Here is a 25075-nt window from a genome sequence, read left to right on the forward strand (position 1 = left end):
CTGCCCATTACTCCAAATCGGTTAGCAGGGTTTTTGGATTAAGCTAATCCACAGTGAAATTTAAACATCTTGCTGTTGGTCCTACTGATGGCTTCATGTCAGAGCAGTATTTTCAGCTGATCTGTTTTCCTTTTGGCTGCATTCCCTACAGGATGTCTGAGCAGTTGTGGTTTTCCATGGGTGCCATGGGCTCTGGGGGAAAGAAGGAAGGGATGGTGTAATTCTTTTGGTCTGTCTAGCATGAGCTGTCCTTTCCTCAGTTTGGAACATGTTATCGCACAAATCTTCTCCTCATCTTTAGTCAGATTTGACTGAGAAGCAACAGGAATAGAAAGGAAAACATGGTTTTGGAGACAAAAAGACCTGAGTGTAAATACCATCTCCACTGCTAGCTGTGTAACTTCAGCAAAGTCACTTAACTTCTCTGAGCCTATTTATGAAATAGGGTTCATGGTACCGCCTTGAAGATTATTAAGAAGACAAAACGAGATATATAAAGCATCTAAAACAGTGTAGATATAGGATATGCACTCAGCACATGCTGATTTTATCCTTTCCCCCTGCCCTTTTGCAGATGATCTAGGCCAGGGGTGTCCAATCTTTTGGCTTCCCTGGGCCACAATGGAAGAAGAAGAACTATCTTGGGCTACATATAAAATACACTAACACTAACAACAGCTGATGAACTTTAAAAAAATCTCATAATGTTTTAAGAAGGTTTATGAATTTGTGTTGGGCCTCATTCAAAGCCATCTTGGGCTGCATGTGGCCTGTGGGCCATGAGATGGACAAGCTTAGTCTAGGCCATAGCCTGAAAGCACTTCTATTCTTGTTGGCTGTAGACATTGTCTCCCACTCTATGCCAAGTCTAGGGAGGATTGCCTATTGGGGAATGAATAATTTTTCCTTTAAGAATATTTACCTCATCTGCCAGAATTTAAGAGGAGATGCAGGAAAGGAAGCTAATCCTTCAATTTCAAATCCTCCTAAATATGGGAGTCTTTGTCAACTGTATTTTTTATGAGTTGATGGCGTAACATGGCTGCCAACATGGCATGAGTTAGGAGTGGTGTGTTTAGAACAAGAGACGGCCTTGTTCTTCCCCAGCCTGCTCACGACCACGTCTGAAATCTTGTGTCCAGTGTAAGGAAGGATGCTATAAGGAAGGCCCTATAAGAAGGGCCTTGGCAAATTAGACTCAGAAGAAGGAGGCCAAGAGGAAAAATATATAAATCCCTATGATATGGGAATGAGTGCTAGAACTAAGGATTTCTGCCAAGGGAAATAAATTGTTGGCTGAAAGAGAAGATTTCACAAGGATATAATGGTGTCCATCTTCAATCCATCTTTCTGTAGATTCTGTAATTCCCATAGCTAGAACTGAAGTCATCTGTTGGAAGTTATAGGAAGACAGCTCTCAAGTCAAGGTAAAGAGGACTTTCCAACAAAATTGTCCCAAAATGCATTATGGATTTTGTCATTGTGGGAATAAGCTTCCTGTCTCTGAGAGTAATTGAGCAGAAAGTGGAAGACTACCTGGGGAGAGACTGTAAGTGGAACCTGAGCCTGGGATTGGAGTGGGGTAGGGAGAGGAAGGAGAAGATAAACCAGATGTCTCTGAAGTTCCCTTTAGTCCAGAAGGTCCGTAATTCTACAACCCTTCTGTAAGATGAACTTTTGCTCCTGAAGAGTAGGGTGGAGATTTATAAACTAGTACCTAATTGTCAGTGTTAAGACCACCATTCCAATTATATGGTGAAGAATATTTTTTGTATTTTCCAAAAAGTTTGAACAGCATCCCCCACAATGGACATATAAAGACATTTGGAACACCTGAGTGTTAGGGGTCCGGGGACCCAAAGAACTTCACTGTCTTCACTCCTGTTCCTCTGTGTGGTGCCTAGAATGATCTGGGTTTTGTAAACAGCAAATATGATACCTCTTGTTCCCTTAATTTTATTTCTATCTTGGAGGGTAGGTATCAAATATATTTTTATGTTTAAAAAATATCTAATAAGAAAGTCCCTCATAAATAGGAGCTTTTATGCCTATGAGAACTGTGAGAAAGCTGGCTGGTGGGGAGCACAAAGGTGGCCTGCAGGAGTTGAGCCTTTCCTTGTGTCTCCTGTCTGACTTCACTTTTAATAAAACTTTCCTGTCTTCACACCTCCCACCTGAGTTCCTATTATTCTTCCCTATTTTGAAATGGAAAAAAATTTTGATCCCTTCAATTTTGCAGAAGAGTTTAGTTGACTGACCTGCTGGGTCACCTCCCAGCATGTTACGTGCACTCAGTGCAGTGGCAAAAGCCCTAAATGTGTCTTAATGGCTCTGCCTGAAAGTTTCCTGAGTAAATGTCTGTTGTGGACCTACTGTGTGCCCAGCCACCTGATTGGACATTAGCTCTTGTCTCATAAAATCCTAAAAAGTGGCATTTTCCTCCTCAGAGATCAATTGAGCCCCCTTCCCAATGTAGGAACACTCCCTCCCACCCCCATGGCACGGCTGATGGATGTCCACTTGGTCTCTGCTTGCCCACTTTCCGGGATGGGAAGTTAAGTCCTCTTTGAGTCAGACCTTCTGTCTGTGAGCTACTCTACTTGTCAAAAGTTCTTCCCTATTTCAAGTCAGAATCCTACTTTTACATACTATACTTGGTGATCCCAGGTCAGCGTTGTGGGACCACACATAAAAGACTATTATCATTCACAGACAAAGGTTTGGATCTGGCTCTCAGGTATCCCTTTGGTCATCTTTTTACTATTATTATTATTATTATTATTATTATTGAGATGGAGTCTTGCTCTGTCAGTCAGGCTGGAGGGCACTGGCACCATCTCGGCTCACTGCAACCTCCACCTCCTGGTTCAAGCGATTCGCCTGCCTCAGCCTCCCAAGTAGCTGGGACTACAGGCACACGCCACCACACCTGGCTAATTTTTTGTGTGTTTTTAGTAGAGATGGGGTTTTGCCATGTTGGCCAGGCTGGTCTTGATCTCCTGACTTCAGGTGATTCACCCACCTTGGCCTCCCAGACGGCTGGGATTACAGGCGTGAGCTACTGTGCCTGGCCTGGTCATCTTTTTATCCATCCTTTGGTTGTTATCTCCGGCTCCATTGGATATTCCTCACATCATTTCCCAACTTTACTCACCTGAGTCACCCTCCTGGATATGCCCTAGTTTGGCAACACCACTTTAAGAGATGGCAATGTCTCTTAGAGGGGCAGTGTAGAATCATGGTTAGAATCAAGAACTCTGGAGCCAGGGTACTTGGGTTTGAATCCTGGGTACTTGGGTTTGACTCTGCCACTTGCACACTGTGAGACCCTGGGCAAGCTACGCAGCTTCTCTGTGGTTCAGTTTCTGCATCAATAAAATGGGAATGCAATAGTGCTTATAGTGAGGACCAAATAACTTAACATGTGTCAGGCAAATATAAAACAGCCTGGAACCTTGTATATAGGTTAAGAAAGTGGTATTGTTGATGACAATGATTATTATCTAAAAAAGAATAGCAGAGCCTATAATTCCAGCACTTTGGGAGGCTGAGGCGGGTGGATCTCAAGGTCAGCAGATCGAGACCATTCTGGCTAACACAGTGAAACCTGTCTCTACTAAAAATACAAAAAATTAGCCAGGTGTGGTGGCGGGTGCCTGCAGTCCCAGCTACTTGGGAGGCTAAGGCAGGAGAATGGTGTGAACTTGGGAGATGGAGCTTGCAGTGAGCCGAGATCACGCCACTGCACTCCAGCCTGGGCAAGAGAGTGAGACTCTGTCACAAAAAAAAAAAAAGAATAGCAGAGAGAGTGACTGAAGCCTCCCACTACTGAGCCTCTCCTCTCCCACAGACAGCAGGAAAGCCAGAGCACGAGGCTTCCGTCTTTCCCTCCCTCCCAAGTACACTGCATTGCAGAAGAGCAGCTGCAGATACTACCCAGAGCTCACTCCTTTCATTTCCACAATAGACAAATTGTAGGGACAGAATCATCAAGGGCTATGGGGAGCTCAGATGCCCAGCTGGGAGCACCCAAACCTTGCATACTTACTCCAAAGCAAATGATGCCAGCCAATCTGAGAGAGGACTCACAGTGGCCATTCAGTTAGAAAACAGCCATTGAAGAGCAGGACAGAGCAGACAGTAGGATAGGCGAGTCCCCAGAGAACACAATGGAGACAGTGTTCTGAGCACAAAGCATGCTCCATCCACCCGCATCTTATCACACGTCCTTGCACCTGATGGGTGATGGGGGCATGGGGACCAGTTCTCCCATTGAAAAGATGATAGTAGAGGCTCCCAACACATGCAAGAGATTAGACCGGTCACTTCCTAGACAAGTCCTTCCTGCACATGAATTGGTCAGACCCTGCTCTTGCCGTCATTGACAAAATTAAACATTAAATTTCATAACTGCATAACTGAGATTGTTTACACACTGCAAATTATATGCTACCTGGACCTCCCACAGGAAGGCAAAAGTAGGGTTCCCTTGGGAAGCTGGCGGCTGGCTGCTGCTCACTGGGGCTCCAGCTTCTACCTCTCCCAGATCTTGATGTGCTGAGAACCTTAATGCCCACAGAGGATACGCCAGTGGGGGAGGGGCGGGGCGGACCAGCACAAGCCCATCGCTCTACTCAGACAGGCAGCAGCATTTCTCCTCTACAACTTCAAGGCTCCCTGTAATCCAGAGTTTCTAATTTGAAAAGGAATTCCCTTTCCTGCTTGTAGATTCAAAGAAGTATTAGTCTGTCAGAGACTGAGAGCTCTTAGAGATATACAAGGCTCATTTGATGGTTCTAAAAAGTTTCCTACCCCCAGTTGGCACCGTTCTCTCCCAACCTTTCCCTTTTCTTACAAATATCATGCCAAGGGTACTGACATTGTCCCAAAACCTAGGACCACAGCACACGGTACAGGTTCCTGTGCATTCCCCCTACTAAATCTCTGTCTTGGTGAGTAGAGCCAGCACCAACTCCATACATGAGTGTAGAACAACACTTATCTCACTGTCCAATTAAAAAGAAAAAATAAGATTTCAAAACTTACTACAAGGTTATAGTGATCAGGAGAGTGTGGTACTGGCATAGGACTAGACATATAGATTAATGGAATCGAATTGAGAATCCAGAAATAAGCTGATTTCTGACGAGAGGACCAAGACAATTCAAGATGGAAAAATAGTCTTCTCAACAAGTAGTCCTCAGATAACCAAATATACGCATGAAAAGGAATGAAGTCATAACAAATAAAAGAGAAAAAAGATAAATTGAACTTCAAAACTAAAGCTTTTTGTCCAGGTGCAGTGGCTCACGCCTGTAATCCCAGCACTTTGGGAGGCCAAGACAGGCAGATTGCTTGAGCTCAGGAGTTCAAGATCAGCCTGGGCAACATGGCAAAATATCGTCTCTACAAAAAAACACAAAAATTAGCCCCGCATAGTGGCATGCACCTGTAGTCCCAGCTACTCAAGAGGCTGGGGTGGGAGGATCGCTTGAGCCCAAGAGGCTGAAGTTGCAGTGAGCCAAGATGGTGCCACCGCACTCCAGCCTAGGTGACAGAGTGAGACTCTCTCTCAAAAAAAGAAAAGAAAAGAAAAGAAAAGAAAACAAAAACCAAGCTTTTGTGCTTCAAAGGAAATTATTGAGAAAGTCAAAAGACAACCCACAGGATGGGAGAAAATATTTGTGAACCACATATCTGATGAGCCTTGTATCTAATGTGCAGTGGCCCACGCCTGTAATCCCAGCACTGTGGGAGGCTAAGGCAGGCAGATTACTGAGGTCAGGAGTTTCAGACCAGCCTGGCCAACATGATGAAACTCCATCTCTACTATAAAAATACAAAAATTAGCCAGGCTTGGTGGCACATGCTTATAATCCCAGCAATTCCAGAGGCTGAGGCAGAAGAATCACTTTAACCCAGGAGGCAGAGGTTGCAGTGAGCCAAGATGGTGCCACTGCACTCCAGCCTGGGTGACAGAGTGAGTGAGACTCTGTCTCAAATAAAAATAAAAAAAAAAAGAAAGGGAGAGTCTTATACCTAGAATACATAAAGAGCTCTTGTAACTCAATAATGAAAAGGTAACTGAATTAAGAAATGGGAAAAGGATCTGAATAGACATTTCTCCAAAGATATAGAAATGGCCAAAAAGCACATGACAAGATGCTTGACATCATTAGTCATTAGGGAAATGCAAATCAAAACCACAATGAGATACCACTTCACATCCACTAGAAAAGATACTAATAAGAAAGATGGAAAATAACAAGTGTTGATAAGGATGTGGAGAAATTGGAACCTTCATACATTGCTGGTGGGAATGTAAAATGGTTCAGCTACCTTGGAAAACAGTCTGTCAGTTCCTCAAAAGCATAAACCATATGCTTTTACCATATGGTAAAAAAAAAAAGCTTTTACCATACGCTTTTACCATAGTTACCATATGACCTAGCGATTCTACTCCTAGGTATACGCCAAGAGAATTGAAAATAGATACCCCCCCAAAAAATGTATGTAAATGTTCACAATAGTACTATTTATAACAGCCAAAAAATTGGAAACAGGCCAGGCATGGTGGCTCACACCTGTAATCCTTTGAGAGGCTGAGGTGGGCATATTACTTGAGCTCAGGAGTTCAAGAACAACTTGGGTAACATGGCAAAACCCCAACTCTACCAAAAGTACAAAAATTTAACCAAGTGCGATGTTGCACACCTGTGGTCCCAGCTATTCAGGAGGCTGAAGTAGGAGGATTGATTGAGCCCGGGAGGTGGAGGTTGTAGTGAGTCCAGATCATGTCACTGCACTCCAGCCTGGGCAATAGAGCAAGACCCCATCTCAAAAAATAATAAAAATATAAAAATACAAACAACACAAATGTCCATCAGCTGATGAATGAATAAATAAAATGGGATATATCTACACAATGGAATATTGTTTGACAATAAAAAGGGATGAAGTACTGATTCATGCTACAACAAGGCTGAGCCTTGAAAACCTTATGCTGATTAAAATAAGCCAGGCAGAAGGACCACATATTATTATTCCAATTGTATGAAATGTCCAGAATAAGCAAATCATAGAAATAGAAAGTAGACTAGTAGTTGCCAGGGACTGAGGAGAGATGTAATGGGAAGTGAATGCTAATGGGTACAGGATTTCTTCTTGGGTGATAAAAATGTTCTGGCATTAGATAATGATGATGGTTGCACAGCTCTGTGAATTTACTAAGAACCACTCCATTGCATATTTTTAAATGGTAATTTTTATGGTGCACAAATTATATGTCAATACAGTTATTATTTAAAAGAATAAATAAAAACAGGTGGCCAGTCCACAGACCACAGTTTGCCAATCTCTGAAGGAGTTCAACTCTCCAGTTTACAGTTGAGCAAATCAAGAACCTAAAGAGGAAGAAAACTAACATCTGCTAAGCAACAATTATGTGCTAAATAGAAGACATTTTGTATAAATTTTCATTGTACATTAACTGGTTGTTTGGAACAAAAGCAATTCACTGAAAAACACATGTAAAACAAGTAGTAAGACGCTCAGGACACAGTAGATGTTCACACTGTAACAATAATATGTTTTTTGAGCATGTAACAAAAAAGGAAAAAGAAAAGCAGTAAGTGCCCAACAGTGAGGTCCATTTACCATTTATGCCATCTGTACATAAAGGATGGGCTTGAATTTTTAGCTTTAACTGCTTTTGACTGCTTTAAAAAAAAAAAAAAAAAAAAAAAGCTAGCATTGTCCACAGACCAAAAGGCAGGAGGTCTTTATAAAGCAGGGCACCATCCACTAAACACACACAGAACACACTTTTTCTGCAGCATCCAAAGGGGCCAACTGTGGCTGAAGAAGCTCAGAAACATTCCAGCTCACAGATGCACCCCAGGTCTCAGTACTTCAGCCAGAGAGTCCTCTACACTGTCTGAGAGAGCCACACTGTTGCTCTAGGCAAGATCTTTCCACATGAAGACAAAAAGGTCCATGGCCCCTGAACTCCTGTTAGACCTCCAGGCTCATGAGGTCTATGAGGATGTCCAGCCTGCCAACGTTTCATCAGTCCAGGCCAACAAAGGTTCACAGTTCATGTCAAGCATCCAGACCTTCAGTACTTGCTGGGAATGTGAAAGAAGAAAGACCAGACAGTAAACAAGGTGTTCCCAGGGCAAGCTAGTCACACGACTCGAGTCTACAGGGGCGACGTCAGGAAGATGCGGTTCTATACTGTGGAGTTAGGGAGCTAAAACGGAACAATAAGATCTGCTTCATAGCTCAACCCCAGGCACTTAGGAAACAAGTGTATATTTCCCTAGGTTTTAGGAAATACAATAGTAAGAATTACAGAAATGACAATAGAGCCTACTGCCTTTGTCAAAAAGTCACAGAACATTTTTTAAGCTTCCAACTTCAGAACAAAGCATCATCAAGAAGAAATTACATCTCCCCAGATCCCTATACACAAGGGATCCACGCACATAGAACCCTATATGCAATGACCTCAGGAAATTAAAAAAGCAGGTACGTGTGTGCACTGTTGGAGGGAAGTAGTGGTTACAATGAGAAAATGGGAAAAGTGGTGATGCCCATACAGCTATATCAAGAAAAATTGTTCCTGGACCATGGAGCTCAAAGACAGGAAACATAACACATTTTTTTCCACACAGATATAACATAATGAATAGAGTTTTATATTCTATATTATTAGAACTATAATCCATCTACACAAAAAATTAAGATGTCTTGGGAATGAGTCTGATAACAAACCAATAATCAACCACATGGTTTCTCAACATTTATGGAAAGCGACGTGGTAGTATGCATTAAATGCCTTAAAAAGTGCACGGCCTTTTGATACAATAGACAGTTGCTGGAAAGTTAATCCCCAAATTTTCAGGATTCATGATACATTCATACAATGAAATACAATGCAGACACTTTTTAAATGAGATAGTGCTGTATGTAACTTACTGGGAAATAAGCCCATAATATAATTAGCTAAGAAAATATTATAAAACAATATATGACATTACACCATTCTTGTCCTATATAATGACAATAAGTACACACAAGGAAAAAAAATCTAGAGGGTTAGACTTAACTGTTGCTATTTCAGGGGGATGAAATCACTGGCTTAATCTTTCTACCTTATATACTTATTGTCAGAATTTTTTTAACAGAATGTCTATAGCTTTTCTATTTAGAAGAAAATGAAAACATTTATTGTCTTAATTATCTGGTTAATTAAATCCCTAATACACAGACATACACAAATACATAAAATAAGCCTCTACAACACATGCCTTTAGAGAGTGCATAGTGTGGCTATGTCATTTGTTTAAGCAATTTTCTAGTATTGGATATTTAGGTTGTTTCCAAATTTTTGCCACTATAAACAGACCTTGGATTGTAATCCTTGTGGCTAAATAGTTTCACATATTTTTAGTTACTTCCTTAGAATAAATTCCTAGAATTGGAATTGCAGGCCCAAAATATGGACACGATTGAGGACTTTTGACCCATATTGCAAAATTATCCCATTAAAAAGCCAGTGCCAATTTACTTTCCAAACTGCAATGGAAGGGTACCCTTTTCCCTTTATCTGACCCTGAATATCATCATCTTTTCCCAGTTTTTCCTACTTTAGTAAGCAAAAGCATTCATCATCATTTTTATTTGTATTTCTAAAATGACAAAAGAAGGTAACATCATTCAGATTCACTTATTGACTATTTATTATTATCATATGATCGGTTTATTGCTATCTCTTGCCCACATTTTTACTAGGATCTTTTTTCTTTCTGAATTGTAAGAGTTCTTTACATAAGATTAGCTCTTTGTTGTTAAGGCTAATGTGTGTTGTTTGCTTTTAGTTTAATTTTTCTCTTTTCAGAAATGAGGTCTTTCTATGTTGTCCAGGCTGGAGTGGAGTGGCTATTCACAGATGCAATCATAGAGTAATACAGCCTTGAACTCCTGGGCTCAAGCAGTCCTCCTGCCTCAGCTTCCCAAGTAGCTGGGACTACAGGCTTGTGCCACCATGCTCAATTCTGCTTTTAGTTTTGTTTAAAGTGTTTGTGTCCAAAAACTTAAAATTTGTATATATTTTCCTAACAATAAAAGATATTCAGAATTCTAAATAACTGACTTATAAATGAGCTTTTGAAATATTATTATTTGAATGTTGTCTTTTATATAGTTACTTTATCATATGTCTTAATCTCTTTTCTGCATGTAAACTCCTTGAAGGCAGAGGTCATGACATTTTTTTGAATCCTCCCTAGCAACCAGCACACAGCCCACAATATAGCAGAGCTCAAAAATGTCTGGGATGAAAAGATATTGTGCCTGGGGATTTGCTTTGAAGCAATCCAGTTTGGGGGCAGGAGATGGAAATGAGGTAAAAATGAAACAGAAGTGGCCATTTGTTAATCATTGCTGAAGGTGGGTGATGGGTGTATGTTCATTATATTATTATTTCTACCTTTTTGTATTTTTTTTAATTTCCATAATCAAAAGATTGTGTTTTTTAAAATGTTTGTTTCATCGATTGGTCAATAGCATTAGAAAGAGAACTTCTGCAACAACAATGGTGATAGAAATGGAATACATATGTATCAAGGCCACTTCTATAGCCCAAAAAAGTTAAGAGCACAGCCTTCGATATTAGGCAGGCTTGAGTACAAATTGTCTTAGGCCCTCCATATTAGGCAGGCTTGAGTACAAACTGTCTTAGGCCCTCGATAGTAGGCAGGCTTGAGTACAAACTGTCTTAGGCCCTCGATAGTAGGCAGGCTTGAGTACAAACTGTCTTAGGCCCTCGATAGTAGGCAGGCTTGAGTACAAACTGTCTTAGGCCCTCGATAGTAGGCAGGCTTGAGTACAAACTGTCTTAGGCCCTCGATAGTAGGCAGGCTTGAGTACAACTTGTCTTAGGCCCTCGATATTAGTCAGGCTTGAGTACAAATTGTCTTAAGCTTAGGGACCTCAAGTCAGCTATTCAACACCACTGAAACTCCATTTTTCTTTATAAATAAGGGCATTAATAACTATCTCAAAAGGTTGTAGTAAAGATTAATGGGTGTAAAACACAGGGCCTAACACTTGATAGCACTCAATAAAAAGCAGGCATCATTGTCATTCAGTGATACACACACTTGTCAAGCTCCAGCCAACACAGCCTGATGGTGACAGCCCAACACCCTTCCACTGCAGCTGAGATTTCAGTTAATCAGCTTGGACACCAGACAACTGCTTGGCAGTGGACTTGATGGAACAGATGTCAAGAGTTGGGTTCCAGATACCCAGAACAGAAAACAGATAAGACCATAGCAAAGGACAAAGCCTATAGCTCCTGACCTTACTCAACAGGTCCCCAAAGAGGCTAAATTCCACATCTCAAGGAGGCAATCGAGAAACAAGAGTGATGAAGTCCTTACGAAAGTGGTTTGAAAGTTTGATCAAACATTGGCATCACCTGGGGAGCTCGAAAAAACACAATGTCTGTGTCCCACTCCCAGATTTTGATTTAACGGTCTGGGATATGGCCTAGGTTTCAAGACCTTTAAAAGTCTAACATGATCTAAGGTACAGCTTTAGTGTCACTGCTGTAGAAGAAAGCTGAGCCACTCCTGTGTGTGAGTTGGGGTTGGAGGTAGGGAGGGAAGAGGACAAGGGAAAACAAAGGGAAAGAACAGAGGCCAGCGAGTCCCACATGAAGCCCATTAAAGCCAAGTCAGTCATGTGGTCTCAAGCTGTGTCCCATGCCAGACAAATCCAATCCCATTAGAGTCCCATCACTCCCCACATAAGCTTCAAGAGAGGGTTACTGTGTAATCATTCACAGGGCTAAAATATGTGACTAATACAGGGATGCATGCATATCAGTATTCTAAAGAATATTAAAGCAATGTAGTTTATCTCTGGGTTTTGGTCTTGGGGGGAAAAACAAACTCCCAGCTAAGGGATGGAGGTTGGAGAAAGGAGAAAACATCCATCTCCCGGCATTTTGGCAGCCTGTCAATGTGACTGAAGCACACTCAAAGAGGCAGCCTTATTTTGTGACGTTATTGCAGCGTCTTTGATCAGCGGGAAAAGCACATCCATTTCAATCACTGTAGCTGGGATGGACCCGCTGTCTGGCTGGCTGGCTGCCCACCAGGGTGAGCTAGCCTTCAGCCTATAGACACATGGCAGTGCTTAGCATGTCAAACAAATGAGGGGGTTCTTGACTATCTACACAACTCTTGCTGAACATCAGGGACTCTCCCGTTTAGCAATTTAGCCTGGACTAATCTGGAAGTTCCTTTCCCCCAGTAAACACCACCTGGTCTGGCCTGGCCTCATCAAAACAAAAGCTGACCAGTGGGCTGTCTGTCATGAGGTAGCCATCACTTCAGAATCAGGAGGGCAGGGGTCAACTGTTCCTATAAGCAACACACCCAGGATTACACAAGCCTGGAGAAAGAAAAAGCCAATGGCAACAAACTCCACTCTCCTCCTTTACCTTCACCCTGTCTCAGCCCCAAACTGATCTGAGAGAAGTCTGATTCCTCCATGCAGACATGAATTCTTAGCAATGCAGTTTTAAATATATACAAAGATCACCCACATTCTTTTTACCAGAATAAACAGTTTTTTAAAAATTGATGGAAGAGTTCATCCATTTTCCAACTTGGGGATTTTCAACAGAAGCTTTGGTGGGTTTTTTTCTTTTTTCTTTTTTTTTTTGCTCTGCCTCCCGGGTTCACACCATTCTTCTGCCTCAGCCTCCCGAGTAGCTGGGACTACAGGCATCCGCCACCACGCCTGGCTAATTTTTTTGTATTTTTTAGTAGAGACGGGGTTTTACCGTGTTAGCCAGGATGGTCTCGATCTCCTGACCTCGTGATCCACCCACCTTGACCTCCCAAAGTGCTGAGATTACAGGCGTGAGCCACCACACCCGGCTGGGTTTTTTTTCTTAAGTGGCATAGTGGTATCGACACGATAGAAAGATATGAGTAGTAGAACTACAGTAGAGATGGGAATAATGATGATGATAATGACAAAACTTTATACATTATTTATGTGTTCCAAGTGTTTCATGTATGTTAACTGATTTTATCTTCATTACAACCTAATGAAGGAAGTTATAATAATGATCATTAACAATAGTAATTATAGGAATATATAATATATAACAATTATTATGACATATAGTAATAATGAACAACAACAGAAAAGCAATCATAATAATCAATCTCCACTTTTCAGACAAGACACCCAGAGAAGCTCGGGGACTTACCTGAAGGGTGGGGGCTGAGCTTCGTGCCAGGTGTCCGGCTCCAGGAACAGCACTCTAACCCGAGCACCAGACTGTCTCCTTCCAGAGCACACCTCAGAGCCTCCTTTAAAGCTGCCAGCTCAGAGAGCCAGCAGAGTATAGAGGGCTCCGGACTCAGGAATTCGTGAGTCTGAACTCCAGCTCTGCCACTCCACATCCCACACCTGTTGCATCCTCTATAAATGGGGTTAATGACACCTACCTCACAGGCCTGTGGTAAGGTTTAAATGACAAAATGAATTAAAAGCACCTCTCCCAGGGTCAGCAATGAAAGTCGGTTTAACCCGGTAACTATCAAGCCTGGCTGCCCATTTGAATCAACCAGAAAACTTTTTAAATGCTGATATCCAATCCCCAACCTCCTTATCCCTCTACATTTCTACCTCAACAGAAAGTTAGTCTCCAATCAGTAATCCACTGTGTCCCACCTGGATATGAAACCTGAAGCCCCTCAGACCAAAGACCAGCCTATATACTCTTTGCCACATTGATCGAGAATTACAGGGAAGCTTTTAAATCCCTGAAGCCTCTGCCCCTGCCTCTAAGACAGCAGGAATCCCCCCACATGTTGTCTGATGGGACAAAGGAAGTTGCAGGGGCCAGGACCATTCCCAACAACTTGGCTAAGCTCACCCTTGTCCGGTGACCTTCCCCACATTCATCAGGACAGCACCTTCACCCAGCTAGCACCATATCTGACTCTCACAGAAGCTGCCCACCTCCCACCTCAGCCACAAGCCCCTGCATAGGAGGAAGCAGCCCAGAAGCTTTCCTGAGAAGCACCTTTCTGTCCCACCATTGCCTGTGTTTTAGAAATAGTCTGTGCCAAGGCCAGGGGTGATGGCTCACACTATAATCCTAGCACTTTTGGAGGCTGAAGCAGGAGGATCACTTGAGGGCAAGACCTCAAGACCAATCTGGGCAATGCAGCAAGATCCCTGTCTCTAAAAAATGTTTTTAAAATAAGCTGGGTGTGGTGGCATGTGCCTATAGTCCCAGCTATTCAGGAGGCCTGGGTGGAAGGATTGCTTGATCCCAGGAATTCAAGGCTGCAATGAGCTATGATTGTGCCACTGCACTCCAGCCTGGAGTGAGACCCTATTTGCAACACAGTGAGACCCTGTCTTGAAAAAAAGAAAAGAAAAACGAAATAGTCTGTGCCAAGATCAACACAGTCAGCATTACTTTGACAATACACTAACCAGAAGACCATCCAAGATGAGAGGTAGGACTGCCTGACTTAGGTTTTAAAATCTTAGTATGTGCACACCTGTATGTGTATATACACACACACACTCACACACTCCAAGAACCATAGTACACTTTGTGCTCAAAAAGGACTCTGCTTCGTTCAAGGACTGGGTATAGAAAGTAGGGAAGGCAGGGGGTAGCAATAAACAGGGAAGGGAATACTGGGGTTGCCCATGGAAACTGGCAGGAATAAGAAAAATAATAAGCCCACATTTGACAGAAGAGAAAAGCACAGCTCTGGCCCTCAAAGGAGACAGCCAGCAGGGAGGATGGGGACCAAGCAATGCCAGTTTCCTGGCTCAGGCGTCCATGCATCTTTTCAGGACCTACTGCCAGTTGGCAAGAGGTGGCATGGGGGGCCGTAGAGGGTTGGGGAGGGGGAAGGCAGCACGAAGGAGAGTTGAAGAGCCACTCACTCGACTGTTTCCCAGAAAGTGAAGGCGCCAAGCAACCCTCGCACTCTCAGGACACCTCCCCTCTGCTTCCGTCCAGGAAAGAGCCCAAGAGGATTGTCCAAGGCCTCACCTGGGTAAAGGAGCCGTCCTCGCCACACTCTGGGACAAACACAGCTTCCTGAGGCTTCTTGGCTTGCTCCAGGGCTTGAGCCCGCTCCAAGCGACACTTGCTCTGGCCAGCATCTGAAAGGGGAGAGGAGCGGATTTCATATTTCACTTGGATTCGACACTGGGGCCGAGGGACAAAATGGCTGAGAAAACCACTCCACCTGTGCGGGAGCCCACACACAACCAACTGGCTTCTCCAAGCCTGAAAGGGCTGTGGCTAGGGGCTGCTGCAGAGCCCCCCTTCCCTGTATGCCAGTCATAGAAAAGCGGAGGAGTCATGTTTTTCCCAAGTTCTGCCTGTCTTTTCTCCCAAGTACCTCTACCCGCGCCCCATAGAAAATAAAAAATATTTTACTTCCATGATTTTTCACTGGGTTTATTCTAAAAGTAGTAAGCCCAATGGGGGTTCAACCATGTCTTATGGTTCAAGAATTGCAAGTATTTTCTTTAGAAAATCAGAGGCTCTAGCGCAGCCTGCTTAGCCACCTACAATTCCTGGGATGGCTCTAAGCAGTCCGGGACTACAAATTCAAATATGTACAGGATTCAGGAAAAAGATACAAATTAGAGAAACCAGCTGGATATGAGAAGAATGACACTCAGTTCTGAGAGGCTATAGGGAGTGCTATAAGACTGTGGCAAACTGGAGAAAAGGCTCCCCTTTAAAGGGATAGCTGTTATACAGGTCTAGTCATGTGCTGCTTTGTAGGAACACAGACCTAATGTTATCAGACTTTCCAATTTTGGAACAGAAGGACAAAAAGTCAGATTTTTTTTCACTGAATCTCCCAATTTTTAAATGTTATCCCAAATGTTTTTTGCTGTTTTTAAACAGGCAAGGAGACCAAACAAAACATATCTGTTGGCCAACAATTTGGAATCACTATTCAGGAGCCAGCAATAATGTCTTGCCGTTTTAAGCATCTCCATAAAAAGAAAAAGGAAAGCACTCGCCCTTTAAGCCCTAGCTTGGGGGCAGTGTGTGAAAGACAGAAAAATGCTCATTCCTTCAGGGAGACCAGGCCTTCTTCCTTCCACCCTGGTGGAAGGGGTGGAGAGACAGGAAAGCAAAGTGAGTAGACAGATTTATTCCAAGCTCCCCTGCTGCAAATGCACAGTGAGGGAGCTGGGGTGCCCAGGAAACTCTCCTTGACTGGGCAGGGGGTGCACACACTCACCTTTGCATCTACCTCGATGCACCACGCCCAGGGTCTGGTCTCGGCACTTGGCTCGCTGGTACTCACACATGGACTCGTAGGACCTGCCGTCAGAGGCACAGATGGGTTTGGGTTGAGTCCTGGAGCAGTGGAGGTTGCACTGAGGGTCACGGTCACTTATTAGAAACTAGGTTGGAAAAAAAGTGAAAGGGTACAGAGGTTACTTTTGCAAGAAAAGTAGGGGCGAGTCCATGACTTACAGTACTTGTTTGCCTTTAGAAAGTAAGTCCCGAATAAACCCAGATAAAATCCTGAAAGTGAAGGGAACGGAGCAGCCACAAAGTCTAACCAAGGAAGGCATCACCTATGCCTCATACAAACAATAATGTCTAACAATTACTGACCATTAACAGGCACTGTGCCAGGTAATTCACATCCAGGACCTCAGTCCTCACAACAACCCTATGATATAGGAACTCTATTCTGTAGACAAGGAAACTGAAGCCTGGAGACATAACTTGCCCAGTGTCACACAGCTATAAGAAGTGGAGGCTGAATTAGAATCTAAATCTGTCAGAAGTAAAATCAAAGCTTTACCCTCTAGGATGTCCAGCCTCTCTATCCATGCAGACAGCCATGCAGCCTCTATTTGGGTGCATCCTCAAATCAGGAACATACCCTCAATCTCCAAATTCCATCTCGGGAAAGTTTTATGTATTAGATGGTATTGAGCTCCAAATCTATCCTCCCTCCAATTTTTGCCCACCTCTCTCTGGCAGAATACAAGTTAAATAATTTTCGGTGAGAAACAGATTTCCTGATTTTTAAAATAAAAATAATCAGCTTGGAAAATGTTGAGTTAAGCAGATTTTCTTGGTGAAGGGCTTCTCAGGTGACTCTAATACATTCTTATGCGTTGTGAACCTCCAAGACGCACAGTAAATTAAAGATAGCTACAAATTATTTGCTACTCCTCCCATTGAGCTATGGAGTCTAATTTCCTCTCTCTTGAATCTGGACTGGCCTCAGGAACTTGCTTGACCAAGAAAATGCTATGGGAGTGGTGTCTGGGGACTTCAAAGTTAGGTTACACGAAGCCTTGCAGCTCCTTCCTGGGCCTCTTGTCTCACTCTTGAGGAAACCAGCTGCCGTGTAAGAAGCCTAACAACCCTGAGACCATCATACTATGAGGAAGCCCAAGTTTACATATGTCAAAACTATGCAGAGAGAGAAACGCCCAACCAGCCCAGGCACAGAGACATGTTGAGTGAAGAAACCTTCAGGTGAGTCTAATCCCAGCTAATTGCAACTAACAGAGATGAAAATAAACAATTGCATGAGAGACCCCAAAGTCAGAACCACCCAGTTGAGCCCAGTTAACCCACAGAACTGAGAGAGATTATAATAATAAATTGTTTTAAGCCGTTATGTTTTGTGGTAGTTTGTCACACAACAATCAACCAGATCAAGGGGCATATACAATGAAGGATCTTCCAAAGTTACTTAACCATGAACCCCTATATCAGGGAACCCCCTGTTAACAACAGAATACAGTTGGAAAACAATAATTGGGCTATTACAATCCATGAGCTTCTGTTCAATGACTCACGGTTAGACTGTATGGGCCTTGAGACCTGGGTCCACTCTTATCTACTCCCATATAGCAGAGTCCTGGGCACACAGAATGAGGCTCTTCATCAGACTGGGTTGAGGGAATGAACCACAATAATGAATGGCAATGTCATGAGCACACATCAGGCTATCGGTAATGGTAGAGATGACTATGTAATCAAACCAAGCTCGTAGAGGTTTTGGGAAGGCGTGAATATAAGCTGTGTCTCAGATGTATTTGTGGGCCCTTTGTGTGAAGCAAACAGATGAGAACTTGTTGACCCTTTTCCAGAACAGCAGAGAAAGTTTCAGAGGCAGTACCACACCCTTCAAGGGAGTACCGGAAACACACACCCCACACTGGCCAAAATCAAAGAGGACCTGAACCTGTCCATAAACACACAGACTACATCCCAGCTATAAAACTAGTCCCTCCTTGGGACTGGACCTCATGCCTGGGTGCTGGCTGCCTAGCACAGGGACAGAGCAGCTAAGGGCTGAAACCACTGCACAGGGCTTGTCCAAATGGACAGTGAAATTGCGCTTTCTCCTCAGACGCCTTTGGCTCCCACGCACTCACAGGTCACACCTGAATCTTGCCCAGGGCCCAAAGGGAAATATCCAGATAGTGTCCCATGAGCACAGCATTTGATAGAGTCCGGTGTTCAGGGGTAAAAAATAAATAACTCAGATCATCGTCTCCAGAGGAAGCCCACCGCCTCCAAGGTTGCCCCACAGAAGAGGGGTGAGCTGACAGGGGGAAGTGGAAGAGTACAGCATTGCTCAGTCAAGCCCTGCACATGACCCCCAGCCTCAACCCCCTTTGAGTTGCCCCTGCTTTAAACCTGCGAGCCGTGTCCCACTGCTCGGGGACCCTTATATCGTCTCCTGGGCCTGGTGAGACCCAAGGGCCCCTCTCTAGCCCTCTGCTCTCTCTTCCTTGCTCTCCCTTGCTCCCTGCTGGTGGGGCACACGGGCCTTCCCATTTCTCAGATGAGCTACCTCTGCTGCTACCTCCAGGCCTTCAGGCACACTGTTCCTTCTCCATTCCCTCCCACCCTGCTTCGGATTTTAGCTCAGGCGGTCTCTTCCTGGAGGCCCTGCCTGACTCTCCCAGGTGAGGGTGATATCCTGTAATACTCTCTCACACTTCATTTTTCCTTCATGGCTCTTCACAGTTTGTAATGAAGAATTCATTTGTGCGATTTGGTTACCAGTGGAATCCCCAACTCTGAGCTCTATGAAGATGAGAACGATGTCTGCTTTGCCTGTGAACACCTCCCCCGAGCATCTAGCACAATCCTGGGGCCCTCCATCATGTGTGGGAGGAGTGCAGCCCTGTAGCAGCATCTCCCACATGCCATTCCTTCAACACCACTGCCAATGGGACGTCACGGGCCTGGCTTTCTGGGCTCCTGCTTCCCCTGGGGATCACCAGGGCTACTCCTCATGCTCCGGTGCTTTGAGCCTTGCCGTCCTCAGCCATGTTCTCCCATCCCACTTCTGCACTGCACGTGGGCAGAAGTGGCCCAGAGCCTGCCATCTTTACTCCACCTCAGAACAAGAACTCTCATCAGGAGCATCTCGTGCTGGGCCTGCCCTGCCTGGAGGGCAGGGCTGTCTCACCTGGATGTTCAGCATCTGGTGTCTGGCACACAGAATAGGCGCTTGGTCAACAGCTTTTGACTTTGTGAAGTCCTTTTTGCAAGTGGGCCAGTGTTTCTGTTTGTTATAATGAAAGGCAGTGGGACCTAGTGATTAGAAGCTCAGCTCTGGAGCCCAGCAGTCGGTGTCAGTACCAGCAACAGCACCCACATGCTGTTTAACCTCAGGAACATTGCCTTGCTTCTCTGGGCTTTTAGTTTTCTCATCCATAAAATGAGAGTAGTAACAAGCCTTGCCTCATAGGGTGGTGCGAAGATTCAATTATTAACATATCCTAAGTCACGTATAAGTTCTTGTTCATCTTCTTTCTTTGGAATTTAAGAGAAGCGGGGCATGGTTTAAGAGAACACACAGAAAAAAGAGGGAGAGGAAGACAAAGTTTCCTTTCAAACCCAGTGAGGCTGCCTAGTTGCCTATGCTGCAGCTCATGGGACAGGAGAGCTGCCAGCGTCCCCATGAATTTGAACTACAGGCCAAAAAAATCAGTTTGAAAATGGATTACTCTACGCCAAGAGAGAGGCCACAGCAGCTGTGCCGGAGACCAGCTTCCTAACAAGGGGAACACTCTTGTCTGCAAACAGGTTAAAGAACTTCAGAGGCCCCACCCATGCCAACACACAGAGATCATTCTCAGCTTCAGAAGAGCACCCAAAATATTCCTGTCTAGAAATTACTGGTCCCTAAGCCCAAATAAAAAGTTCAGAGATAGCACGGGGTCATTGACAATCTTCAATCAACTATAGTGTCATATTTTCATCTGTTTTAGGAACTGTGTATATTTGTGATTGTTTTCACACACACGAAAAAAATGAGCTCTATAAAATGGAGCTTTAACCGGATGACTAAGCCCTAATAAGATCACCCAAACCTCCGGGGCCCCAAAGGGATTATTCTGTGTCCACAAACACTGAGGATGAGGTAACACTCCGGTTCATTCCTTTATCCATTCAACTGCTCTTTACTCAATAAGTGATCACCAACAGTGAGCCCAACACTGTACCAGCATAGGAAGCAACACATAACCAACATGGTACCCACCCTCCGTGAGCTTACCATTTAGGGTGGAGGCAAGGAGCATGTTAACAGGACACCATGGAGCTATTAAGATAGAGGCAATAAAAGAAGGCTTAATCCTAGAGACTCTGGAATGCTCCAAAGCCACACAGTCCAACAGAACTTCTCACTGTGATGGACATGTTCTATATCTGTGCCATCCAATACAGCAGCCACAAACCACATGTGGCTATTAAGCACTGCAATGTAGCTAATGCAACTGGGAAATCAAATATTTAGTTACATTTAATTTTAGTTAATTTAAGTTTAAATGACCACATGTGGCTAGTGGCTACCGTATGCAACAGCCCAGTTATAAAGTAAACAAATCAAGAGGAGAAGAGAGAGGAGGGAGCATAGTCTCCAACTGAATTTTTCTCAGTTGAGCCAGGTGAAGACTGATTGAGAGAAAAAGAGAAAAAAGAAAAAGAAAAAAGAAGCTGGTCTGGAGAATAATTTCTGCATTTTGAAATTAGATAGTATATTAGGCCATTCTTGCATTGCTATGAAGAAATACCTGAGGCCGGGCATGGTGGCTCTAACCTGTAATCCCAGCACTTTGGGAGGTCAAGGAGGGAGGACTGCTTGAGCCCAGGAGTTCAAGACCAACTTGGGCAACATAGAGAGACCCTGTCTCTATAAAAAATTTAAAAATTACCCAGGCATAGTAATGCATGTCCATGGCCCTAGTTACTTGGGAGGCTAAGATGGGAGGATCACTTGAGCTGGGAGGTGAAGGCTGCACAGAGCCATGATGGTACCACTGTACTCCAGTCTGGGTGACAGAATAAGAATGAAAGAAAGGAAAAGAAAAGAAAAGAGGGAGGGAAGGAAGGGAAAGAAGGAAGGAAGGAAGGAAGGAAGGAAGGAAGGAAGGAAGGAAGGAAGGAAGGAAGGAAGGAAGGAAGGAAGGCCGGCCAACCTGAGACTGGGTAATTTATAAAGAAAAGAGATTTAATTGCTCACGGTTCTGTAGGCTGCACAGGAAGCATAACATTGGCATTTGCTCTGCTTCTGGGGAGGCCTCAGGGAACTTTTACTCAGGGCAGAAGGTGAAGCAGGAGCTTGCATGTCACATGGCAAAAGCAGAAGCAAGAGGGATGGGGGGCAGGTCACACACTTAACCAGATCTCACAAGTACTCACTATTGCAAGGACAGCACCAAGCCATGAGGCATGCACCCCAATGACCAAAGCACCTCCCACCAGGCCCCACCTCCAACATTGCGGATTACATTTCAACATGAGATTTGGCTGGGGACAAATTTCCAAACTATGTCAGATAGAAAATCAGTTCACTATTTATGGGTCAAAACTAGGATATTCCAGGAGTTTGGAGTTGCTCAGGAGCAATCATGGTTGGTGGAAATTTGGGGACTTGGGCAGGGTCAAGTCATCTCTCCAACAAGTCAAACACTGAGCCATTTCCTTCTAGAGGGGAATAGCAGTTTTACAGAAATATTCACATATATTCCTTTCCTTCTTCCTAACCAAAAGACAGTAAAAACAAAATAATAATGTTAATTATGATTGCATAATACAGAAACCAAACAAAAGGAGCTGGGATAATTATATATCTGCAGTTGTCTCTCCCACCCATTCTCCTTGTGGGGTGGATGACTCCGAACATACTGTGTTTTGTTCACATTTGTAAAGTAGGACAGATACTTGATATACAAATAAACAAGTCATTTTTCCTATTGGAAAAGTAAGCTACTGACTGGGGGCTGCCTTTGCCATGGAGGAGATCAGGGTAGATGAAATCAATTTTGGACTAATCATCCCCTCCATCTGAAATGCACACGTGCTGATTCTTCCCCTTCAGTCTCCAGCAGAGTAGAATGCAAGCCCTGCCACAGCTTTTGCTCAAGGAGACCACCCCAATACCACAAGCTGTGTTAGGTTTGACTGACTGCCAAGTTTCCATGACAATATAGAGAATAAAAGAGCCAGCCTAAGGTTCCATCTGGGAGGAGATGTTTAATTCTTTATAATATAGAGCTGTTCTCACACTCTTAACTTCAACCTGTTAGTATCATGCTGACTTAACCAATATCTAAAATCTAAACAGGTTATTTTTCTGGTAATATGCATACCCCTATATTTTTCCTGGGTGTAGAGGAGGAGACAATAGCTATACTAAACAACCAGGCTGGTGGTCTATCCACTGGATTTAGGAGAATGAAGTCCACAATTTGGAGCAGCAAGTGACATTTCTCTGAGATATTATACTCAAAACTCACAGGCCAAAATCAAATTAATTTTAGGATTTTCTTTAATAAATTCATATGTAACACAGCTTCAAGTACTCACTGTCAACCTTTTTGCTTCACTTACCTATGGGAGCAAAACAAATCACCCCTAAACCTAGCAGCTTCAAACAACAATTTATCATTTCTCATAATTCTGTGGGTTGGCTGGGCTCAGCTAGGAGGTTCTTCTGCTCCACATGGTATCACCTGAGGTAACAGATTTGACTTCATTTAGTTGAGAGCTTGGCTGGGGCTCTGTCTCCAACAGGCTTTCCTGTCTTATCCATGATGACTTCATTTAGTCCTTTATCTCTTGCCTGGGTGTTTGACTCTTTGGCACCAACTTCCTCCCCCATCCCTACCCCTAATTCAAATTCAAATTCCACATTGCCACTGAGGTTATCATCCTAAAAAGCAAATACTTTCATATGTTAAACACCACCATTAGCTTCCTTGGCACTCCTGCTGCACTGTGTTTATACTCCCATCAAAATCCTCAATATACTGCATTATCATTTATCTATTTACATGTCTATAAAAGATTGTGTCTTATTCCTCTTTATATACATAAGGCTTAACACAGCACCCTACCAAAAAAGTTTATTCAGCACATATTTGAGGAATGAATGAATGAATATCAAACCTTACCTAAAATATACCATGAAGAAGTACCTCCTTTTTCTGTCACTTACTGTGAAAAGAAATATTCTTCGTCCAACAACCAACAACAGCTTAAAGCTCTCAAATGTATAGTAATTAAAGGTATTTGTTCCTTTCTTTTCTTTAAAGGAATATCTATCTCTTAGATAATAAAAGCCACATATTAAACTTGGTAATTTTTCCTTGGATTAATGGAAAGGAAAAAAATCTCTAATTTAAGAGAATGTACCAGTATGGCTGAGATAGTACCCATATATCATTAAATCATCATGGAATTCATTCCCAATGAGCCTGGCCTTAGCCCCCAGGAAGCCTTTCCACCACCCCAGAGATGTCATCTCACATAACTCAGGCAGTATCTGAGACCCTAGACTGATGAGTCTGAAATGAATTATAAGTCAAGGTAGAAAACTCTGACAATTTAACAGCCAATGTGATTAGCACTCTAGTTTTTCGAGCAGCTACCATATGCATGCACTTGAGTGAGAACAATAGTCAGATGGGAAAAAAAATCATTTATAAGTCAACTTTTTGACACCGCAAATTCATTTTTCTACAGGCTCAACATTGTAAATAATGGTGAATTTTCTCCACCTGCAAATGTCCAATCTCCAAATGCCTATTTAGAAGGAAAGAGAAGGAGAACAATCCCTACATGTACACCTGCTAGGTGGTAACAGGCAGGGCAGAAACCACAGCCCAGTTCTGCAGCTCCATCCTGCCTCTGGACTGTGCACACACTGGCCCCTTTCCCTGGAATGTTCTTCCACCTGATGAACTCCAGTTCAGGGGTAAATGCTGCTGCCTTGGGGCATCTGACTTCCAAAACAGGTTGGGATCCCTGTGATGAGCCCCAGAACACCCACTATGGTCCACTGTGGCCTGTTCCATAATTGTGATTAAAATGGCCCATCATTTAATTTTACATTGCTTGCCCATGCCCCTCCTCCAGGCTGTAAGCTCCCTGAGGGCAGAAACCAAGATCTGAGTGTGACACTGCTGCATCCCCAGTGCCCAAAGGAGGCATTTAATAAATATGTATGGCTTGAATGAATGAGGAGAAAACCGAGGCTGAGCAAGGTTGTCAGTAAGTGGTAGAGCACTCCCGTAAGTCTGATCCTCACAGCCCAGATTCTTTCTCCCACACCACACTGCCTTCCTCTATGGAGGGATATCAGACACCATGCCCCAGATGTCACTGAGGGGCAGAAAGGGCTTTGCTGTCAGCTCTGGCAACAGTGGTTTGGGTCTATAGTAGTGACCCACAGGAGAACAGAAGAGGAGAAGGGCACCAGAAGCAAAAAGAGCTCTCCCAAGAGAGGGGATACTTTTCTGTCTTGTTTGTAAATCACAGTCCAGCTAAAGTTTTTAGAACTCAAGTACCAAAAAGCATTTCTGGGAGGTAAACCTGCAATTGAAATGGGGGAAAAGTCACTCTTGGAGCCAACGCCTGGAACAAAAAGCGGAGAATCACATTCCAGACGTCTAGCTGCGGCTTAGCCGCTTGCTCTCCAACAAAGGACTGTGCGCC

The 25075-nt window shown here is 43.7% G+C and overlaps 1 protein-coding gene across 7 annotated transcripts in view; it reads right to left on the reverse strand.

The window, feature by feature from the left end:
* The window catches only part of SMOC1 (SPARC related modular calcium binding 1), a 156978-nt gene that overhangs the window by 70147 nt on the left and 61756 nt on the right, over window positions 1–25075 (reverse strand). For all 7 annotated transcript variants that reach the window (XM_010359752.2, XM_010359751.2, XM_010359750.2 and 4 more), the window contains exons 2-3: window positions 16326–16491; window positions 15110–15222 (exon numbers count right to left, since the gene is read on the reverse strand). In XM_010359752.2, the coding sequence (XP_010358054.1) occupies window positions 15110–15222; window positions 16326–16491 (279 nt within the window). The remainder of the gene's footprint in view (window positions 1–15109; window positions 15223–16325; window positions 16492–25075) is intronic.

The sequence above is a fragment of the Rhinopithecus roxellana genome, chromosome 5 (genome assembly GCF_007565055.1).
Source record: "Rhinopithecus roxellana isolate Shanxi Qingling chromosome 5, ASM756505v1, whole genome shotgun sequence".
NCBI classification, from domain to species: domain Eukaryota; kingdom Metazoa; phylum Chordata; class Mammalia; order Primates; family Cercopithecidae; genus Rhinopithecus; species Rhinopithecus roxellana.